The following is a 22703-nucleotide window of genomic DNA, read 5'->3' as shown; positions in this document are numbered from 1 at the left end:
ACATTGAAAACAAGGGATGAGAAACAGAATTTAATGGAATGAGTGTCTGGTACTTACAAGCCTTTTTGATTTGGCCAGGACGGCGTGTACATCACCACTTCCCATACCAAGAAACCGATGACATGAAATTAGTTGGCAAAACAGAGAGTGGGAGCATTTCATAATTTCATATTTTTTAAACAGAATCATCCAATAAGGGGTTTAGGAATCATAATTGTTATTTCAGAAAGTTGATGACATCACTTGATATAACTGATGATTTAACGTGCTGTGATGAGCCACTTTAACAGACATCACTTGGTATAACTCTCTAGTGATCCAATGTGCTGTGATGAATGACTTCAATAACCATACCGTGGAGATGGCTTTGTCCCCTTACATTAGCCTCAATTTGGTACCCCAGGATCATGTGGGGCAAGCCATGTCACACTCCAATACCCACCTACAGGCCATTGTTAACACCACCATGGGAAAGCTTGTTTTCCACCTGGCGTTCTATTCATGCATTCACTGGGTATCTGAAAGAAATTCGCCTCACTCTAATTTTCCTCCTTCACAACTTTCTATCACATTTGTTGAAGTACTGAAATTTCTACCAGCCAGAGTAATACCAGCAAGCCATCTGAAAAATGCACGTTACAAAAGGCCTTTCGCCCGGCCTCTGCATTTTGCAAGAGATTGCACAAGGCTAGAGCATCCAGGCTGCATGATTTTCATCATGATCCTTGTTTAAACAGACTTCTCCTGAGGCCTTACCAGCTGGATTTTCTTGTAATGATGACTTCCATTCACTAACCACAGTGACTAGTGGTGGCAATTGGGAAAATGAGAAGGAGTGGTTTCATCTGGTCCAGACCCTCCACTCTTGGGCATTTTTCCTTCCTTCAAGCTATTTCAGGGGCTTGGCTGCCAAAGCAACCCACATTATCTAACTGCTGAGGGATTCTGTTGACAACCCTTCCAAGCTGAACCACCTAACTTTCACTGAATGGCTACCAACCAATTACACTGCCGTGTTTACCTGCCCCTGGCTCAGCACCCCATTAAGAATTCAGTGCATAAGAATATGTACATTGAAGGTTCTTGACAAGCAAATAAGGTCAGAGTGCAGTCGACGCCTGAAATTGCTTGAAACCTCCTCTTCTCCTTTGAGTGGAACCTGGAAGAGCTCTGTCTGTCAGTAATGTAAATGTCAATTTAGTATCGTCAAGAATTCGGACAATGATTATCCCTTTGACTCTAGTAGAGTGGCTTCTTCGCTGGGTGAGGAAAACCTCAACTGTGCATGTGGCTGGGGCCATCATGCCCTCTCTGTGTTTGAGGATGCTGAGATGTCTATTTCTGTGAAACACAGAAAGTCAGAACTCCATTTTATATAGCTAAAGTTGCCAACAAATGTGCAAAGGACGTTATTGGTCAATTCAAAGTTGTTTGACATGTGTATCAAACTCCTTGCAAATAACCTTCCTTGAAAGGGCACCTTTCCCACTTAGAGGGGCTTTCTCAGAACTTATGTTTTTAGTTTTCCAGTGATTTTTGGAAGTCCTCAGTTTTCCTGTCACTGAACTTGCTGTAGCCAACCAGAAACAAAACAGTTTACATCCCACCTGAACCATCAGCTTCCGAAGTTCATCAGCTTGCACAACACCCAAGTGCTTGGGTGACCTGTCCCTTTCTTATGTGACTGGACAAAACTCTTTTGCTGTGCAGTGCCATATTCTTATTTTCTACCCAGACTGCTCATGATTTTGAGGAGATCATGGAAATGATGTGGCATATCACCCTGTCTTGGCCAACCCTTTCAGAGATAACTACGGACAATCCTAGCATCTTGTCCACCTACAATAATCTTCCCCGAGTGCAGACGGACTCAATCAGCATATTGACTATTTCCCTTAGAAGTCCTCGCCATTGATGTCCACTCCTCCTTTATTCCCGTGGGTGAGTTTGAACTGATACCAATGCTGATAAAATCCACAGGACAATGGACACCAAACTTCTGACTGGGCTCAGAACAGAGAACACCTTTCAAGAGGCCGGCTATTCCTGTGTCTTTTTTTGTTGTAAAGTATTCTACTTAAAACCTTTAAACCTGTAGACCACACAGATAGCAGTCCTTATTACGTTTTAAGCATGTAATGTGTGTTTCCTTGTCTTACCTTGAAATAGGCATTTCCGAAGAAAGTGCAGAGAAAATCTAAAATTGTATTAAAGACAAGGAAGCAGATTTTATATATCACCATCCTTCTCCTTTGAGACCAAAAGTTCTTGCTCGTATGGCAGTGTCAGTTTCTGAAATTCTTTGCCGATACTGTACATTAGATGTCCTTTTTATCTAGGTATTCAAGTTGTTCAATCTTCATTGTCATACAATGCTTTGCTTTTAGCATGATTTCTAGCCTTATTTCTAATATTATTTTTCTCTGTCCCAGACTTATCAGAAATTCTTGTGGGTCCAGATCAAAACTGAAGGAGGGCCCACTTTTTCCACTTGTGTCAGGTGGCATGAACGATGTATAAAAAAGCACTGGCAAAGCAAATAGGTCTCACCTTTGAGACCTATTGGCTTTGTTTGTGTTTTTTAGCCATATTGTGCAACACTGTCGATGCTGTGCAGCACTGGTAAATATTATTTGCTGATCCAAGTTGGCCTGGCAAATAAAATGAAAAAGAAAAAAATGTGTGAAAGCATTTTGTGAAGCCCAGGTAGAGCACACGTGGGGATGAGCAACATGGAGGGCCTGGGAGGCAACACAGAGGACATGGGTGGGAGGAAATGACGTGGAGGTAGAGAAGAGAAGCAAGGGGAGACAGAGAAGGAGGTCAAAACGGAGGGGCACGGGATGGATGGAACACAGAGAGTGGGGATGGGGAGGAGAAGTAATGGGGGATGGAGTAACGTGTTGCAGGAAAGGGAGGAGCACACGGGCAAGAAAGCGATGAAGGGAGGACACGAATGAGCACCACATAGAGTGGGCAGGGAAAAGCAGACAGCCTATAGAGAGCAACACAAAGATGCTTACCCAAAAAAATCCATGGGAGGGGCAAACACAAGATTGACAAGCTAGGACATGAATAAGAAACAGGTTAGTGAGAGCAACTGGAAAGGAAGGCAACTGTAAGCAATGAGCACACTGCATGCCCATGTATGTTCTTTGTAAGCCCACAATACGTCTTCTGCAAGCAGATAGCTGCGACGTCTGGTTGGCTCCATCTAAACACTAGCCTCTAGGGAAAGAGAAAACAGCAGCTAGAGCATATGGCATCACCTAGTGGCTGTCCCTTCATTGGCAAACAAAAATGGTAGGCTTGTTTTTTAACAATAAATAGATTTGGAGCAGGAACGTGGGGCTCTACAAAAGCAAGGGGGTGGGGGCACAATGCCCGTTCTACCCCCGGCCCCTGCTTTGGGCTACAAAAGTATCAGGGGAATGTAAAGCAGAAGACTACTTTTTGTTAATACCAGAGTGCTGCAACAATGCTTCCTGGTGCTGCAGAGGGAACAGTGATGCATACAATCCCCTCCTTTCCTTAATAAATCTCAGAATTTCTTTGCACAAAGTTGAAAAATTCCCATTGGACAATCAACGACTTGTGAGTTTAAAGGCACACCTCTGATTTAGCCCCAAAAATGCTGTTACTGGTTGAGAAGCAGGGAATGCCCAATGTCAAATCGCTGATCTTCTTAGCAGCGGAAGAAGCCAAATCCTAAAATTAGACTCCCACGTTTTGACATGGGAGAGGAGTATCTGGCCAGCTACTTCAGAGCAATGGAAGGCAAACTTTGGAAAGGACGTGCTCTTGAAATTAAGAAGGCCTATGTTTTCATTTAAGCTTATCCATCCATTGGCCAAAGTGTGTTCTAGCACTGGCTACGGAACCGATCGCAGCTTGGTTTTCATGGTGACAGAATAAGTAAATTGTGGATTTCCAGAAACGTTTGTACCCCTTTTCCAGGTGTGGCTAACAATTTTGCAGTTATTGTGTGTGTTCCTATGTTTTCTTCTTTTATGTGTTCCTATGTTTTCTTCTTTTATGTGTAGCAATAATCGTATCCAACTTCAACAGCAATATGTGCGTGTGGTTGGTGCCTGTAAGGTAAACACTATATTTTAATGTTCCTCAAGTGCAGTAAGTGTTGGTTGTAATCCAGTGTTAAGAGTTACTGCAAGAGCAATGCCCTGGCATGCCTCGCACAGGCCAGAAATCTTCCTTGGATGGAAACACTCAATGCTCTGCTCTTAACCAAGAAAAGCTATTTACTTTACAGTACTAAGTGATCTCTTAAGATGGTGCTGATAAATACAAATCAGTAAAAAAATATAAACGTAAGCCCTACACCTGTTCCAACAATATCCCTGAAAAGGATGCATATAAACATGGTCTAAAGCCATTTAAATACCTGTTTCCTTACAGATGTTTGGCTCACACAATTCTCCCTTCACAGAAGGCGTAGGTGAGAAAAGCAAAACAAATCCAACACAATGTGTATTATCCTTTCAACATACATTGGTTCTCTAGTAATATGTGTTCAGATGTCTGGCAGCAGGCATATCCAAACCACTGTTCATCCAGATTTCTTGTATGATCTGTTCTCGACGATCAATTCTTTCTGCCAGATCAGCTGGATCCATTGAAAAGTGAACAAAGTGAGAGGACTTGCAGAGTCCAACCATCTCATCGGAACTGTCTGAAGGTGCTGGGTCCTCCTCCTCGTCATCCTCCTCACTGCTGTCCTCTTGGTAGACACTCTCCTTTGGTAGCTGTCTTTGCTTTTGGTGACGCTTCTGGAAATCTGCGGTGCAGGATACCCTCACAACCAGGGTGCACAATGTCAGGACTAAGCCAATGCAAATACTGGACATGAAGAGCAGGGCCGCTCGCTCAGGATGGTCTGCAGAGAAAGAAGAAGTGGTCAGAACTGGAAGTAATAAGCGATAAAGACAAGGTCCTGAGTATCCAGATTATTTGGAACCTGTTATTTATCATTCATTAACCAGGACCAGCTATTCAGTCAGGAGGGGCCCAATTATAGAGAGCCACAACATTCCATATGCTCGGGCAGTCAACAAACGGTCAATCGCAGGGTACCAGAAAAAGAAAGAGTCCACCACCCCAAAACCAAAGTGGTTATTTAACTCATGGCAAATCATAGTTCTATAACTGAGCGTGCGTGCGATTGAGCAAAAGCTAACCTTACTGAGAGACTACCCCGATCAAAACTGAGAAGATCGAGTCTCTCCGAGAGTAATGATCTCTGAACAATACCAGCTTGTGTCAATATATGTAAAACATTTCCTTTTGTTAAGAAGTGAGTGGGCGCCCTATGGGACAAACATCCAGGGCTACAAGACCAACCGTAAGACCATGGGGTACCTCGCTATACAATCATATTAAGGCAACAGTGGTTTTCAGTGAAAACCACTGGTGCCCTTAAGGAACAAAACCATGGGAATTGTGAGGTCGATGACAGGGGAGCAATTATGTAGTGGTGTTGGGGTTCACCTAAGTGGATATGTCAACGCTTAACCAGAGAACTATGCAATATTATAAATGGTTTAGCAGATCAACGAGAATTCAACATGAGGTTTGATATGTGTTGTTTTCCACTTATCGTTGTCGGACTGTAAAGTTCGTTTCAGTCCTATACAGTGTCAAATATAGTGTATCCTTTAAATTGCACATAAAACATATCACACCGAAAAAGTTTTTCCATTTTGAAAAACTTCACTAAGAGTTAGCACCCCCCCCCCTGAAGATGCGACAATGATTTACAAAGGAAAATGGATGGAAAGGGGACGCATTCTCCTTTGCGAATCAGCTACCAATCCAACTTGGGAGTCAGTAACTTTTCAATGGTTTGCGGCTGGAATTACAGATAAACAGGATACTAATTCTGAATTTAGAAGTAAAATCCATAACACACCAGTTCCAAATTGGAAATCGGTATTGATTCCTAAACCCATTTAGTGATTCAGAAAACTGCTCTTTGATTTGCAAAATAGGTTTGGTGTATTACAAAAATATTTTTAGCCGTTGCAAGCCTTCTCATTTAATAAATAAGTTTGGTTGTGAGCGTTAAAAACATTCACACATCTATCCTGCATTATCTCTTCTCCCAACTAAAAAACAAGTCTGTAACATGAAGGTTTTACATTTATTTGACGCTCAAACGTAGTGCTGCAATAATCATGTGTGACTTTAACCGAACTAATAAAGATTGGACGGGGACAAAATGTGCCCTCAGAGTAGTTTGCCGACATTTATAAGCGTGCTTTATATAACGTGATGTATTGGAATTGCACTAATCCGACATAATCGTAAACGTGTGCTATGATTTGCTTGTTTGAAATGTTTTAGCTTAGCCTAACTTTAGTGGAGGCTTCGGCCTAGTTGCCTGGTCTCACGATTTAGATGCTCGTATTTTTCCAATGTGCTGTTAAACGTGTATTTTTGCTTGAAGCTGTACTTTTCCACTGAGATCGTTCACATGCTTATCTTAAGGTTTCGTGCCAGCCCGGCATTTTTCTCTTTGCTCCAAGGTCAATCTGCAGGTGCGGACAATGGAAGCTCTGAAAATGAGTTACTTGGTATAAAATGTTGCAACTTGCGTACCCGTCTCCAAGGATAATGTATGCTTAAGTAAAAGCTTGAGAACTGTTGTTTTTGATTGGACAATTTGAAGCCAACCTATGAACCCTCCAATGGAAGACCCTACTGGATTTGAACTGTTGTCTATTTAAACTAGGTGCACGAGAAGAAAGTAGCCATTACCAGCTATTGCAGCCATTACCAGCCCGATACCCGCCATTTTGCAGGACATTGCAGCTATTATGGCCCACCTTGCTGCGACGCCATTTTGAAAGAGACTTTGATGCTTTCTCTAATCGAGAGAAAGAGACTTAAATGATTCTTACCCTAGAGACTTTAACTTTGATTTGTCCCTTTGCATGAAGTAGTAGTTTATCTTGCCGCCGTGAGGCAATTGCCCCGTCCACCTTGCCCCTTTGCCCCATCCCATGCTGATCGAGAAACGGTACCTGTGAGACGAAGACTTCCTTGAATGCTGATTGTAATTGGTAAATATGAAAGGAAATTGTACAATTGCATTGTGTTTCTTTTAGGTATCCAACTGCTGATTTTTTGATAAGAGCCCTAGTTAGGAGTTTTTCTAAATTAATGTTGCTAAATTGTTTTTGCATGAAGTCCCACATGCCGATGCTAATTTGAGGTTAGATGAGGATTCCTTTTGTTGCACGATGCAATTTGAGACCTTGTTATGCTGACCAATGTATGCAATTAGCCCATTACAGATTATAGTTTTAGTGATTTGCATTGCTATTATCGAATGCCTTGTTATTCAAATGCTGCATAGATTGCATCTGTTTCGCCGTTATGGACAGCTATTAATGTTCATTTACGTTTATCATTTGGTGTTGAGACACATCTATATTGTGCTAGCTTTGTTAATATAGGGAAATAAATTCACTAACTTTGAATAAACTGGTGTGGTTATTCCTGACTGAAAGGCCAGGGTTCGCCGAAATGTATTCTGGATTAATTGTTAAGTGTTATGTTGATCAGGGCATTGCTTATGTTCGTTATTGATTATTGATTTGATTAAATTGACTGTTAAAGGGTGGAGAAGGTCCCACTTAGCCAAAAGATTCATCGGCCTAAAGAGCGTCCAAATACAGGTAAATTATTGGTACGGAGGTTTGATATGTGTTGTTTTCCAGATGCAGTCGTAGAACAATCACAGTTACCACCAACTTCAAGTTGGTGGTACCCCATTCCCCTTTGTGAATGTGTGAGCAGGCAGTGGTCTGTGCTTAAAAAAAGAAAAGAAAACTTTTCAGTTTTATTTTTGTAATGCATCCCGTTTTCCCTTAAGGAAAACGTGTTGCTTTATTTAAAAAAATATTGCTTTGTTAAAAAGCAATCACAGACATGGTGGTCTGCTGTTCCCAACAGGCTACCATCCCTGTGATTGTGGCCATTCTCAATGGGTCACAGAGTGCGCCCTGCCACATGAATATTAATCAGGCCGGTCTCTTGCGACTCATTTGGAATTTCAAATAGTGTTAAACACACTGTAATACATAGCAGTTTGCAATTTCCTGAAAGCGAATCACTAATATATGTTATTAGGAAATCACAAAGCGCTTTTTTTAAACATCTGGTCCTAAGTCCATAATGGAGTTGGAAAATTTAATCGTAATGAACCCTGAATTTAGAGACATTAGGTACACATTAGACACCTAGTTCATCTTGGATCTTTTACTACTTAGAGTGCTGTGGGGCATAAATTCAAAACCATTTTGGGATAAGCTATGTAGTTAAATTACAATAGGGGGATCTACAAATTTTACCAGGGAGATAGCTGGTACAAAACAGTGATCCCTTTCTTGTAAGAAAGTATCTGTGGACTTGTTCAACCAATGACACTAGTATTACTACCTCAATGTGAGTTGGAAGGGAAAAGCAGCTGCCTTTTGGTCAATGTGCCTATACATTCAAACTTCTGTGATAATACTCTATTCAGGCAATGGTCCCGCAAAAACAAAGAATGATAAATAATACAGGTGCTAGTGGTCACACAACCCTTCTTATTTATTTTGCGCAGTGCATTACACACCACATGGACCTATTTTACCACTTTTTGTTATGATCTTACTGTGTGTGATGTCTTTACATTACAGCAGCTCATCTACAGAACAATGCCAAATGCCAAAAAAGCAAACAATGTCTTTAAGGGGTACATCTTAATTACAGATATCTTGTTTGTTTTTAAATCCATGCGCAGTTACACTGTGTCTGAAGAAACAAGTGCAATGTGCACCAAGTAGTTTTGCTGTTGCAAATTCCACAATTCACAAAATCCCAGGATTTTATACTGCAAAATCCCCTTTTCATATGTATTAAGCCCATTTTGTTATATGGTTTTGTTTCCAAATTGCAAAATGGAGTTTCTGATCCATGCCAATCACAGATTTACAAGGGTGTGTAAGGGGCCTCCCTTCCAAATTGCAAGTCCGAATGGTAAATATCAATGGTTTTTAATCACATTTATTTTGGCAAATCATTGATCAGTTTCTGACTTCTAAGTTGGGATGGTAGCTGATTCACAAAGGGAAAGGGATTCCCCTTTGAACCCCTTCCTCTTTGGGAATAGGGGGTGCACCTTTGAGGAGGGGGGTTAGGCTTCTTTGTTTTAAGCAATCTTAGGCTACATTAAAAAAACACATTTCCATGTTGAAATGCATTTGTAGGACTGGTGGTCTTCTGTCTCTTGCAGTCCTTCATCCCTTTGATTGTAGCCAATCGCAGAGGGTCACAAATAACAACCTGCCTAAATGTTTTTAAATAGGCAGGTGGTTTTGTGACTCCTTGTGATTCTTTAGTTTGAGAACTGAACTATTAGCACATAGGTCAGCGGGGAAAATAAAAGAGTGGTTGCAAAAGTAGGTACGCAATTTGTGCTTGCTTTTAGTGAACAAAAGGTTAGTACCGCTGGCCATATATCACCATAACACAGAATGGAAGAAAAGCAAGTATTTATTTACCTAAGTATTTATTTACACAGACACACATATAAGATAACCTAAGGGTATCTTTTGATGGTTGAGTGGCAGCAGAGAAAACGAGATAGGGTTAGTTTGCAGAATGGCAGAACAGGGACCAAAATATACATGTACTATATGTTGCCTATATCATAGGCTTTTCCCAGGTATTTGCCTATTACAAGGGAGCTTGTAGCCCGAAGAAAGACATTGTAGCTCTACACAGCATTTGCAGTTTTCGTAATTGAAATTTCATAGTTGAAGGTGTCTCATTTCAGATGTAACTTTATGATCACTGGGGTGCCCATATTAGTTTAAGGGTGGCGGGTCCTTATTTGCACCATACAGACGCAAACAGGGACAGTGTGCCCTATTACTATGAATGTGTGCCAGTGGGGCTGTCCCAAACTTGCGCTGCCCTGGCAGTAGCGCATTCAGTGAAATACCAAGCGGCTACTTCCAAGTTGCTCCGTGTTTCACAAAGCAAGAGGCATGCTGCCTGCACTTTAAAGAGGGAAACAGACCCCCATGCAGGCAGGTGCAGTGATTCACAGCAACTGCCTTCAAGGTTATAGCTGAAGAGTGTCCATAGGACCCCTTTCCCCCTCTAGAACGCTGCCCTGAGGGGGCACACACACAGGGTGTAACCTTTTTGAGGTGCACTCTCAGTGTGCCTCCTAAAGGGCATGTTTGCGAACGCCACGAAAACCATGGCGGTAGGCAGGCTCAAAATGCTGCCGGCGGTACAATAGTGGCCTCCGGGCTGGAGATTGTTATCTCCGGCCCGACGGCTGCTCCCGCCATGGAGGTAGGAAAGGTAAATTGGCGGGTTGGCTCCAGCCAACCCGCCAATGTCATAATGTGGCGGTATGTACCGCCAGCCTATTGGTGGTAATACTGCCACATTATTACCTACTGCCGGGGTCATAATGACCCCCTTAATGTGTTACTTCTAATTTTATGTGTGTATGTGGAAAAAGTTTGCAAAAGCGGGTTCTAACTCTATTAGCGCTTACTATGCATCATTTCTCAGGACAGCATGATAAATCCAGAGATGAAGCCCAACATAATCAATAATTGAGTTGTCATTTTTGCCTCGTAATGTAGCACCAAACAATAAATGAGGCCAAATATTTATATGATGGTCCCTATATCCAGAGAAGCCCACATTCCAATTGGGAAAATTCAAGGTTTAGACATGTTTCTGCTTCAATGGCGAATTTAAAATGTATTATTATGTTGGTGGATTATTATTTTAATAGCAACTACATTTGAAATGACATGTCTTGAGAGGTATAAAAAGATCACATTTCCTTTGCGTTGCTGAAACCTTTACTGTGCTGAATTTCATGCAGTGATCATTATTGATATCAAGGACCGTTTAGCAGGGCGGTAGTCATTTTTCCCCCTGCAGTGAATGATGCTAGGGTTCCTGATCAGTCGCGGCTCGCTCTCATTTGAAAGGGCAGGATGGGTGCAGCGCATGGGGGGTGTTGAGCGGGGCAATTAATAATACAAAATAAAAAATAATAAATAAAAAAAGTACCTTCTCCGTTGCTGACGCCGCTCCCCTCTCCTCATCGCTGCCGCTGCAGGCACAGGCTCCCAGCCTGCCCTGTGCCAATCGCGATGCTGCTCAAGTAGCGCCAGGATTGGCTGGGCGCGCCCAGCCAGGGTGCTACCATACAGACTGGGAGCCTGTGCAGGCTCGCTGGAGAGAGCCTACAGCATATGTGTGTTTGGCCACACATGCACTCTGAGGGGAGTACTCTGTGCACTCCCCTCCGAGGCTGTCATCCCCTATGCCCCTTTCACCCCGAAGGAATAATAAACCTTGTTTATTATTCCTTTGTGGTGAAAACACTACCGCTTCTGCTGATGGTGGGGGGGGCGACGCTCCTCCGCCCATATGGAGGAGCCGCCCCTATTCCTGATAACCAATGTGATGCAGAATCAACAGGGTTTCAGGCTGAACGTGGCGAATCCCACGCAGCTTCTCAGGATTTACAAAGGGATCACTAATTAATGGTTCAGTTCCAATCGTAATTCATAATTTTCCCCTCCAGTGTCCAATTTCAGCCGCCAAAATCTCCAGGGCAAATTTAAAAAGGCTGTGGCAACACCCCAGACCTTATAATTCCCATAGTGGCCGGTGACAAGGGTACCCGCCTCATTTCAATTACTGGCCTAGCATAATGTGGACCTTAGTTAAAGGCACAGAAATATGTTCCTTACCTTTAATGTAGGCAAACGTAGCCAGAAAGCTGCTGAGGATGATCCCATCATTTACTGGAATCCTGGATTCTCTTGGATGGATAATAATTTCAACTACAAAATATACAACACACAGTAAAAGTTAATTATCTCCTCAGGACATTGGAAATTAATGCATTGGGTAATTTCAATTTCTTTTTTATATAACTTTATTTTTATTTTCCATTATCAAGAATACCATACAAGACAAACACGTGTTCCCACATGAGAGTCTTCAATTGGTTGTTTCGTAAAATACATAACTGAGGACAAAACATAACAAACAGTGTTTAAGATTTAAGACGGTCTAGTGCCTCTTTGCACCACATTAGCATCATTTCTTTTTATGCTGATGTGGCCCAACAAGGCCAAAATCGGAGCGCCAGATTTACAAAGTGGCGCACTGCATGCATTGTGCCACTTTGTAACCCCTTGCACCAGATTATGCCTGCTCCAGGCATAATATATGCAAGGATTGCGTTCCCCCATTAGGGGTGCTGAAAAAATGGCACAAAGAAATCTAAAAGATTTCTATGCGTAATATTTCGGCATTTTTAACGCTTGCAAAGAGCAGGTGTTAAAAGGGGGCATACCATTATTTGTAAAGGGCCCCTATGTACTCTGCCAGATTAGCGTCAACATGTTGGTGCTAATCCTGCAGAGTACATCAATGCACCAAAAATGTTGATGTTATTGCCCATACCCTGTGCCATGCTGCGCCGTATATTAAATCCTGCGCACACATGGTGGCGGTAGGGGGGCACAAGGATCCGCAAGAAAAGTGGTCCTACATGTAATGTAGCGCCACTTTTCTTAAATTTGGCCCTCAGTTTTTTATCCATGCTATTGGTGTAGGGGAGTTTTTACTGTCCCAGTAGATTGATATTTTCCGTTTAGCCAGGAGGAGAGCACTTGCAGCAAATAGACGTAGTGATTTAGGTATGTCTCTGACATAGCCCAGGAGGGCTAGTAGCGGGTTGGGCTCAAGAGTAACATGAATCATCAAGGATAGATTATCGAACACCTCCCTCCAGTATGATGCATTGGCTTTGCAGGTCCAGGACATATGCGCAAAGTCAGCCCTCGGTGCCCCACATTTCAGACACTCCGTGGATCATGTAGGGTCTACGTGTATCTGTGCTGCAGGCGTGAAGTATGCTCTGTGTAGGAATTTATAGTGGATGAGCTTATAGCGATGGTTGAAGGAAACTAGCTGCATCTGTGAGCAACAGGAGTACCAGACCTTGTCCGACAATGGATGGCCCAAGTCGGCCTCCCAGGTGGCCTGAAGTCTAGAGTGTTGAGTCTGCAGGAGATTAAGGCATGTGTGATAGAGTTTGGATATCAGCCTATCTCCGTCACCATCAGTGAGTAGTGAGTAATGAACTCATCCGGAGCGAGTGGATATGACGGGACCCGGGCTCTAAGCACACTCTTAAGGCAATGGAGTACAAAATGGTCCATCTATGTGGCAGCTTGGAAGCTATTGTTGTCAGTGCAGGAAAACATGTGGCCTTGGGAAAGAGTCATCGAGGGTATGTAAAGTGAATTTCGTCAGGGTGCGCTGCACTCATTAAGTGATTGCGAGTCAGGAATTGCTAGCCAAAGGGATTGCTGGAGAGTAGAGAGTCTAATCCCCCAGCATCTGAGTACGTTTACGCAAAGCCAAGCTAGTAGTGACCAGTGGCTGTATGTTCTACAGGTGTAACTGCAGACCTGCAGGTAGCAGCGCTTTTAGGGGCGTCAGATCTGCAACGTTTTTTTCAGGTCGGGAGTAGGATATTCTTATATCTGCGTGGTACCAATGATGGGCAAAATAGCACTGCGCAACTAGGTAATATAGGTGGAGATTAGAAGTTCCAAACCCCCCTCACTCCTATTACAACACCAGAGTGTCCCAACTCATCTGTGGCTACGTCCCCACCCAAATGAGTTGCAATTGCGTACACCGCATTGGTGAATGGGATGAGGGTGCTACGGAAGATGTGTAGAAAACTGGATGAACACTACTATTTTAATGATAGCAATACATGCAGCTATGGATAATGGGAGACGGATCCAGCGCTCAACCTGTATATTCGGGTCCATTGCCGGCCCATATACCCTGTTCCTTGTGCAGGAGGATACATATACCCAAGTAAAGGACTGTATCCTCACACCAGGCAAAGAGAAATCTGAGTGGACCTGAGTAGTGACCTCAGTGAGGGGGAAGAGCTCTGATTTAGCCCAATTGATATGTACCCCACGTAGCGACCCAAATCTGTCCACTTTGCGAAGAATTGATCCAAGTTGTCACCGTGGTTTTGTATGAAGAATAAAATGTCATCCGCGTAGAGCGAAAGAAGTAACGGGCCCGGTTTGAATTGAGGCCTCTGTGGAGGTCTTTTTTCCTGCAGTTGCCACACCAGGGGATCCATCACAACTATAAACAGTAATGGTAAGAGCGGGCATCCCTGCCTCATCCCTCTGGTGATTGCAAATGGGGACAACAGCGCACCATTTATCTGAATTCGAGCTGTTGGTTGCTACAGATCGCAATGTAATCAAGAAGGAAAAGTAGCGTGGAAAGTCCATTTTGCAGAGAATAGCATGTAAAAAAGGGCATTCTATGGAAATTAAGGCTTTTCAGCATTTAATAACACAGCCGCAGCAGGGACTGTAGGGGAAATTCTATTAAGAAGTGAAAAAAGTGTACTTAGCTTGAGAACTGTGGGGCAGTGTGGCACAAATCCTGACTGAGCTGGGGAGATGATCTGGTCCATAAGGTACACCAGGCGGGTGGCCAGTACTTTGGCCAGGATTTTGTTATCAAAGTTAGGGAGGGATAAGGGTCAGTAAGATCCGCATAGCTGGGGATCTTTATCAGGTTTGAGAAGAAATGTGAGTACTGCCTCTCATAGCGTAAGTGGGAGTACTCCTGTCTTTAGAACTTCTGAATACATAGCAAGCAGATGTGGTGTTAGCACATATTTATAGGCTTTATAGAAAGAGCCTGGGAAGCCGTCCAGGCCCGGCGCCTTGGAGCCATCCATTGAGTCTATGGCTGTAGTGACCTCCCCACAAGAGATTGGTTCACTGAGGAACAGTTGCTGTGCAGTTGTTAGCCATACCATGGCCACTTCGAGATAGGCCACCCTCTCGTGGGGTCATCAGTCAATTATGTGGAGTAGAGACAGGAGTAATAAGTAAGTATTTCAGTCCATACACCCACGGTATCCTCAATGCAGGTGCCATCTGAGCTTTGTAGTTCTGAGATATATGAAGCCTCCCAGGGTTGCCGTTTTAGTCTAGCAAGTGGCTGTTCCAGTCACTCCCCCTCACAGCACCTGCACTATCTAGCATACTTACCCAGATAGTAGGCCTCCTGTTCTGTGAGCTCACAAAACTAATGCGGGACAAGCTTTTCCGTATGTCACGCAGTACTCTGGAGTAGTAGCCAAAAACACGGCCCTAATATAGTGTTGTCTGGGATCTGGCATGTGGGTTAAGGAGCATGTTGAAGTACCCACCCAATATGATGTGGTCTGTGTTCATTTGATCAATCTGACTCTGCGATGCCTGGAAGAATTCCGGGTCATCAATGTTGGGGGCTTATATGGTGGCCAGCAACAAACATGCATCAGTCTGGGTGGCAAAGGGCTTGAAAGTTATATTTTTATGAACCAATGTGCACTCCCCGTGAGTAAGGGCTGTAGCCGGCAGAGAAGCGATGTGTCCCCAGGGAGTTTCAATGCTGTGGGAGGGCCTGGGCACCAGGTGGGTCTTTTGTACAAAAGCAATATTTACATTGTGTTGTTGTAGATATTATAATACTGGCTTCCCCTTGCAAAGATTATTGAGGCCCCAGATATTTCATGATAGGAAGTTGACATCAGCGAATGGGTGTATAGCACTATGTGGAGACGTGTATGTGTCAGAAATGTACAGAAACAGAGCGTGTATAGTGTGTATGTGGTGTAGTGTATCACTGCTAAAGAACAATACCAGTTAAGCAAACAACCCAATGAAAAACACCCCCCACCAGCCACACCAGGCTATAATACACCAAGTGTATCCCAAACAAAAACATAAGCAAGAACACAATTTCCCCATTTTATCCATGGTGTAAAACCTGAGGGTGGTGGCAATGCCACGGCGGTGAGGGTCCGACAACAAGAATAGTCTGCTAACCAATGAAATTAGAGATGAGCACATACAGGCTACCTTGTACGAGTGGCGTTTGTGTGCTTACAACATGTGTGTGTGACACAAGGGACTAGGGTCCTGGATATACATTTAGTCCAGTACTTAATGCACATAGGGACAACGTGGCTCAGTCTTGTGGAAAGAGTTCCATACTTGCGGGGATTTGTGATGTTGAAGGAGAATGGTCTTGTGGGAGTGCGTCCCGGGGACTGGCAGGCGGATGTTCGCTGCTTGCAAAATGCCATGGTTTCCGTCGGGGTGTCAAAAAATCTGCCCTCCCCATCAACATTCATGTGGAGCTGGGCCATATACAACATTCCATATTGGAGACACTGTTTGAGTAGCATTGCCTTGGCTTTAATAACTTTTGTTGGGTCCCTTGGAAAGCCATGGTGAAGTCTGGGAACATGGAGATTACGCTTTCCTGATACCGGAGTGGCCCTATCTCACGTGACCGTCGGGGCACCACATCGCAGTGCCTGAAGTTGAGGAGTCTAGCGACGATCGGGTGCGGGCCACTGGCACTGGGAGCAGGCGAAAGGATCTATGTGCATGTTCCATGACAAATGTAGGAATTAAGTTTTGACGTCCCAGGAGCTCCGAGAACAGTTTCATGACAAACAGGTCAAGGCGCTCTGTGCCCGTCGACTCTGCAATACCCAGAATGCGAATATTGTTGCAGTGTCCCTTTGTCACCAAGTTCTCATTCTTAATCGCCACTGTCACCATGCAAGGCACCCCTCGCTGATTATGCAGGTAGCGAAGGCATTACTGCATGGGCTGCACAGTGAGACCCACCCATCCTGCGCATCAGGCTCACCTGAAGCCCCTATCAGCTTCGGGTTTCCAAGGCACGTGGCAGTTGCTGAACTGCATCTTCACCACCCCATGTGCCTGCGGGGCCCGCGCCCATATTTTCGGCTCCTGTGTCTTCAGGGCATGTTTAAAGGGCACAGAGACCTCAGGAGTTTTCTTCTGGTTCTATCTGAGCTGTGTGTTGTGTCCACCACCACCAGAGCTTCAACACCTCATGGCCGTCTTAGTTGCTGGCATGACCATGCCCCCACAAATCTAATTTCTTAAGGCTACTCACACTTACCATAAATGCGAGTTACAATACTGCGTTAAAAAGATGGGCTCAAATAAATAGGCAAATACTTCACAACCCAGCATATGGATTATTCATCCAAACACATACTGTGTGCTGACTCACATTTGAACATATTCAGTCCCAAATAACAAGTAGTGTCTGAAAAAACATTTGTTTTTTATCATTAGTGACATTAGTCGTTGTCACTCATCATCAGCTGACTACAATGGCAATATATAAGTGACACACATTTCTTACGGAATAGGTGGAATTATGTTTTTAGTGGCACAAACGGTGTAAGCATGCAGCACCGTCACAAAGAATGGACCACTGACACAATATTGTGGTAAATAATATTGTTGGCAAAAATATTGTTTCCCATAATATTGTGCATCTATACTTATAAAGGTAAGTACAAAAATATTGTAAAAAAATATTGTTGTCACTAACATCCTCCAAAAATACACAGAAATATTGATTTTTTTTCAATATAAATAGAGTTTACAATGGTGAATGTTAAATAAAATTTTAATATAAAAATTGAATATAATGTACATTAAATATATTCTAATATATATGTATGTGAACTAACAAACGCACATTTATATGTTTAGATAGATATATTTTTTCAAATATATATATATATATATATATATATATATATATATATATATAGTGTAACATAATTATTAAAAATATATAACTTTCATTTTATCAGATTTTGGTATATTTTAAATCATTACTATGATTCTATATATTATATATATAATGTAATTAATTAGATTATTTATTTTACATGATATTCCTTTTTAAATATTTGAAATGTATTAATATGGAAATATAAATATATACATATGTATGTGGTAATATGTAGTTAATAAAATGTAACTACAACTATAACTACCTAGCTGTCGCCACCAGGTAATTATAGTTATAACCTAGTTCCTATATAAAAGTGTTTTTTTACTTTCCTATATCTTTGGCGCGGCTTGGTGAATCTTTGCAAAACATTAAAAAAAAATGTGCCAGTCACATCAGCTGCTGTCTTGAAAGTTTCGGGGTGACTTGTCCGGGGGGTGGGAGGGGGCGGTCAGGAAAAGGGGGGGGGGGGGTCACAAAACACTTTTTCCCCATTCATTTTTCCATAGGAAAAACTGAACAGAGATAGCGCCGAAACTACTGGGCGGATTTCACCAAATTTGGCAGAAAGGTAGGTCCTGATTCAGAAAGCGACCTATTTTACTTTGGTGTACATCCGTTCAGTAGTTTTAAAGAAATGAAAGAAAATCCAAATGTGTATATCTAGTGACGCGAAGGATTCGCAAACCTCCTCAATCTTGTGCAGAGATCTGATTGGCCGACAACACTTCAAGAAGCCGTTGAAATATTGTCAGCCATGTTGGGACTTGCCTTCAGCTGAGCCCCTCAAAAAAAGAATAAAAAATACAAAAGGGACCAGGGTACAGACACCCTGACCCCTTAGCTCTGGTGCTGGGTTCCCAAAGGGACCCGCCCAGGGCTAAAAAGCATTTATTTTTTATTTTTTATTTTGCCATGGAATTGCAATAAGGTCGCAAATCCCTTGCAAATGTTTTTTTTTAAATGATGTGCGGACTGCTGCGCTTCTTCTTTTTGAAGCTCCCAGGTGGGCCAAGTCCTGAGAGCATTAGTTAAGTGCGGGGGGCCTCCCGGGGACCACCACCTCTCCAGGGCATTAATGAAAGTAAATGCGGGTAGGCACGAGCCCCCCGCAGCCTCGGGACCACCACTTCCCCGGGGCATTTATGTCATTGTATGCGGGGAGTCCGCACGGCCACCCCAGCCACAGGGACCACCACCTCTGTGTGGCCCCCCTGTGCCCCAGGGATCACCACCTCCCCAGGGCTTTGTAAATATTCAGGGCATTTATGATATTCTGTTCAGGGGGGCTGTGTGGCCCCCCTGCATCCCCAGGAACCACCACCTCCCTGGGGCATTTATCTCTTGTACGGGGGTCTGCATGGCCCCCCGGCGCGCTGGGGATCACCACCTCCCCAGGGCTAAATTCATTACTGGCGTGGGGGAGGCCCATCGGGGAGACCTATACATCAAATTAGAGCAAACAAAAAATAAATATCAGACTCTTGGTATCTGAGTAGAAAGATGACAAAAGCGAAAAAAATAACAAAAAGCCGGTACAAAATGGTCTGTCACTTACCCTGCTCCGGTGAGCTCAACTTAGTCAAGAAATAAGATGTCACTCAAAGTACAATCCTGTCTCAGCTCACGGAGTCGCTCAAATGCTCCTTTCCTGTTCTGCTCAAAAAGCCAAAAATGTTATGGTCACAGAGCAGCAGAAACAGACACCACTCATTCCGCACTCAGCAGCAAAGAGTTCTGAAGGTTATCAACAGCGTCGAAGGGACAAATTCCTGGCTGACCGGCGCTAGAAGAAGGACAAACCTTATAAAAGCGTCCTCCTGGAGTTCAATGAATTAAACAACCAGAGAAAGGATCGTAAAAGTTGTGGCCATCTTGAAGTGCAGCTGTATTTAGTGAGGTCGACTTGGATTCGGATGTCCAAGAAATTACTGACCTCTACTAGGATCCAGTTGCCAATACCAAAGGAAAGGCAAGTCTATTCGAAACGTCCTTCTTGTGTTTGATAGGTTGAAGAACACTAAAAAAAAAGGATCGTAAGAGGCAGCCACCTTAAAATGTAATGGTGCTCGATAGAGTGGCCTCAAATTCAACTATCCATGACATCACTAGCCTTTACTGAGGTCCAGTTATCAGCACAAAAGGAAAAACAATTATTGTAGAAGCATCTTCCTCTTATTCAATTTCTCAACGAATGAAAAAAGATTGTAAAGACGGCGGCCATCTTAAAATACAGTTGTACTTAACAAGGCCAACTTGATTTGACTATCCCTGAGATCACTAGCCTTTTTCTAGGTTCCAAATGTGAAGGAGGTTATTAACAGGAGCAAAAGGAAAGAGGGATAAAAAGGAGAAAAAACTCCAGGAATTTGATTGGATCGGGGGAGGCTCAGTACTACATCGCAAAAAGTGAATTTAAATGCAAAACACCGTTCATACTACATGGCTCTATGATTATAAAGCAAAAACAGGTCAGAAATCAGGCCGTTCGCCACAGGTCAAAATAAAAAAAAATGGAAAAGTTAAAACTCTCCTAAAACTTGGTCATGGCACCAATTGTATACCTTGAGTTTGTCTCTCATAGAGTGAAATACAAAACAGACTAAATTAAGGCCCACATTTCATCCAGATCATTGAGTCCATGGTGGGCTGTTCCATATTTCTCAATCAGTCTTGCTTCCATTTTGTCCAAAATAGTTGACATAGGTTTTCCACTTTGATTTGCGAGTGCTCCATAAAGTACTGACCACCAAATGTCGTCTTGCTTGTGGTGCAATTCACTGAAGTGTTCCACTAGAGGTGTGCCCCTTATTGCTCATCTGATCTTAGATCTATGTTGAAGTATCTGTGATTTTGCTGGCTCACAGGGGCATTTAACACAATAGATCACATTTTTAGTATTACAGTTGGAAAAAGATGACTGGTTGTGTATTTTCCCATTCAACAATACATCTTTGGTTTCACTGGTGAACTGACAAGCTACACAATTTGTACATTTATAATGGCCATTCAAGAGAGGTAGTTGAAGCATTGCCCTAAGACCCTTCTTCTTTGCTATGAGAAATGCAGCTTTAACCAGATATTCCTATAGGTTTTGCACCCTCTTAGATGCAAACAGTGGTTTCTGACTACCCAATGTGGTCAGAATTTTCCAATTTGTTTCTATGATAGCTCTAGGAGTATATGTAATCACACAAGTCAGAGGGGTTTCTTTTTCCTTGTTTCACAGACTAGTAAGGTGTCTCTAGGGGGAAACCACGCTCTCTTAGAGGCTGCTTTAACCAATGTCTGCGGTTATCCTCTGTTCGTCACTTTCTGCACCAACTTAGTGGCATTTTCAAAGTAATCATCTCTATTAGTGCAGTTCCTTCGAATGCGAAGGAACTGACCATAGGGTAAGTTATTTTTCATGGCCCTAGGATGGCCAGATGAAAGCATTGCTCCAGCAACCAGGCAGCTGCTGTTAAAAGCTCTTGAGGAGTCCCCTGCGGTCCCTGGTAGCCCGTAAAGGTATATTACAAAATAAATTCAAAAAATTGTGAAGGGCCGCGGGGAAGGGCTTGAGGCTTACCCCGCAGTCCCTGATAGCCCATAAAGGGCTAAAAATAAATAAATTACATAGCTCAAGTATGAAGATCGCAGACCTTCACACTCAGCATTGAGGGTTTGAATCCAGATGTGTCCCTGGTTGTTTCCTTCTTTTGTTTTTTTATTCAAGTGTTTAAGGCTCATACCGAGAGGGGATCTTACTCTTTTTCATTGACAAATACATTTGACTTTTTAATTTGTGCAGAAATATCTCATTCTAAGAATATCATCCATCAAAGCCTACAAAACTCCCTGTCTCCCTCTCACTCTCTTTCTCTCTCTCTTTCTTCCAATCTCTTTCTCCCACTCACGCACCCACTCAGACACTTAGGCACCCACTCACAGGTCCACTCAGACACTCACACACCCACTCTCAGACCCACTCAGACCCTCGTGCACCCACTCACAGCCCCACTCAGATCTTCACACATCCACTCACAGACCCACTCAGGCTCTTCGTGGTGACCACCCTGCTGGACCTATTAGGAGTTTCCCGCTAGGCTGGTGGGTGTAAACGTCGGTGTCAGCCTGCCGGCCTAGCAAGAAACAGACTACAGCATTGTCTCCAGCTCTTAATTGAGCTGGCGGCAATGCTATAGCCAGCAGGGTGCACCAGCAGACAGTGAACATTGCGATGGTGTTGGGCAGGGGGACCCTTGCACTGCCCATACACTTGGCCTGGGCAGTGCAGGCCCCCCGTGGCCCCTGCACCTGTTCTTTGCCAGCCTTTTCATGGCGGTGACACCGCCATGAAAAGGCTGGTGGAGAACTAGGTCGTAATCCCCAGGTATGATCTCTGCTACTGTCAGTCCGTGGGGATCACCGATCCTGGTGAAGACAGTAGAACCCTGGTGGTCTGACCCCCAGGGACCTAATGTGGCGGTCGGACCGCCACAGTAGCAGCGGTCCTGACCCCCACCGTGGGGCTGGCAGTCTAAAGATCTCCAGCCTCGTAATGATGCCCAGAGGCCTGTAGGAATAAGCAGACCTGCACATTGGGAAGAATGGTTTCTACCGACCTGTCTTAGAGAGGGATGGTGACAGAACTTGTTCCAGAAACAGTACAAAGTCCTATCTACCAACCTCTACATTCCCCCGCCTTTGTACAAGGGCAGGGGAAAGTGGCTTTCCTATAAGTGGAGCACAGCCAGCTCTACTGTCAGGAATGCTCCTGGTCAAATATAATGCCATGAAAATGGCGTCAAACCAGGCACCCATATTGCTGAGATGCACTGTATGAAAGACAGAGATCAAGAACTACACCATATTTAAAAATATGTGGTGCATTTCTGCTGCCTCCTTGCACTGCACACTTTGTACTGCTTAGTGCCAACACAGACTTCCTTAAAGCACAAGGCAAAAGTGCCTGTGGTACAAGCAGGATT

At 43.5% G+C, this 22703-nt stretch overlaps 1 protein-coding gene across 2 annotated transcripts in view; it reads right to left on the bottom strand.

The window, feature by feature from the left end:
* Positions 1-4035: 4035 nt before the first annotated feature.
* The window catches only part of EVA1C (eva-1 homolog C), a 350955-nt gene continuing 332287 nt past the window's right edge, over positions 4036-22703 (bottom strand). For both annotated transcript variants that reach the window (XM_069204028.1, XM_069204030.1), the window contains exons 7-8: positions 11799-11891; positions 4036-4894 (exon numbers count right to left, since the gene is read on the bottom strand). In XM_069204028.1, coding sequence (XP_069060129.1) covers positions 4518-4894; positions 11799-11891 — 470 coding nt within the window. In that variant the 3' untranslated portion in view covers positions 4036-4517. The remainder of the gene's footprint in view (positions 4895-11798; positions 11892-22703) is intronic.

The sequence above is a fragment of the Pleurodeles waltl genome, chromosome 8, assembly GCF_031143425.1.
Source record: "Pleurodeles waltl isolate 20211129_DDA chromosome 8, aPleWal1.hap1.20221129, whole genome shotgun sequence".
Classification (NCBI taxonomy): domain Eukaryota; kingdom Metazoa; phylum Chordata; class Amphibia; order Caudata; family Salamandridae; genus Pleurodeles; species Pleurodeles waltl.
The sequence above is the reverse complement of the archived record's forward strand: the minus strand, read 5'-3'. Positions and strand labels throughout refer to the sequence as shown.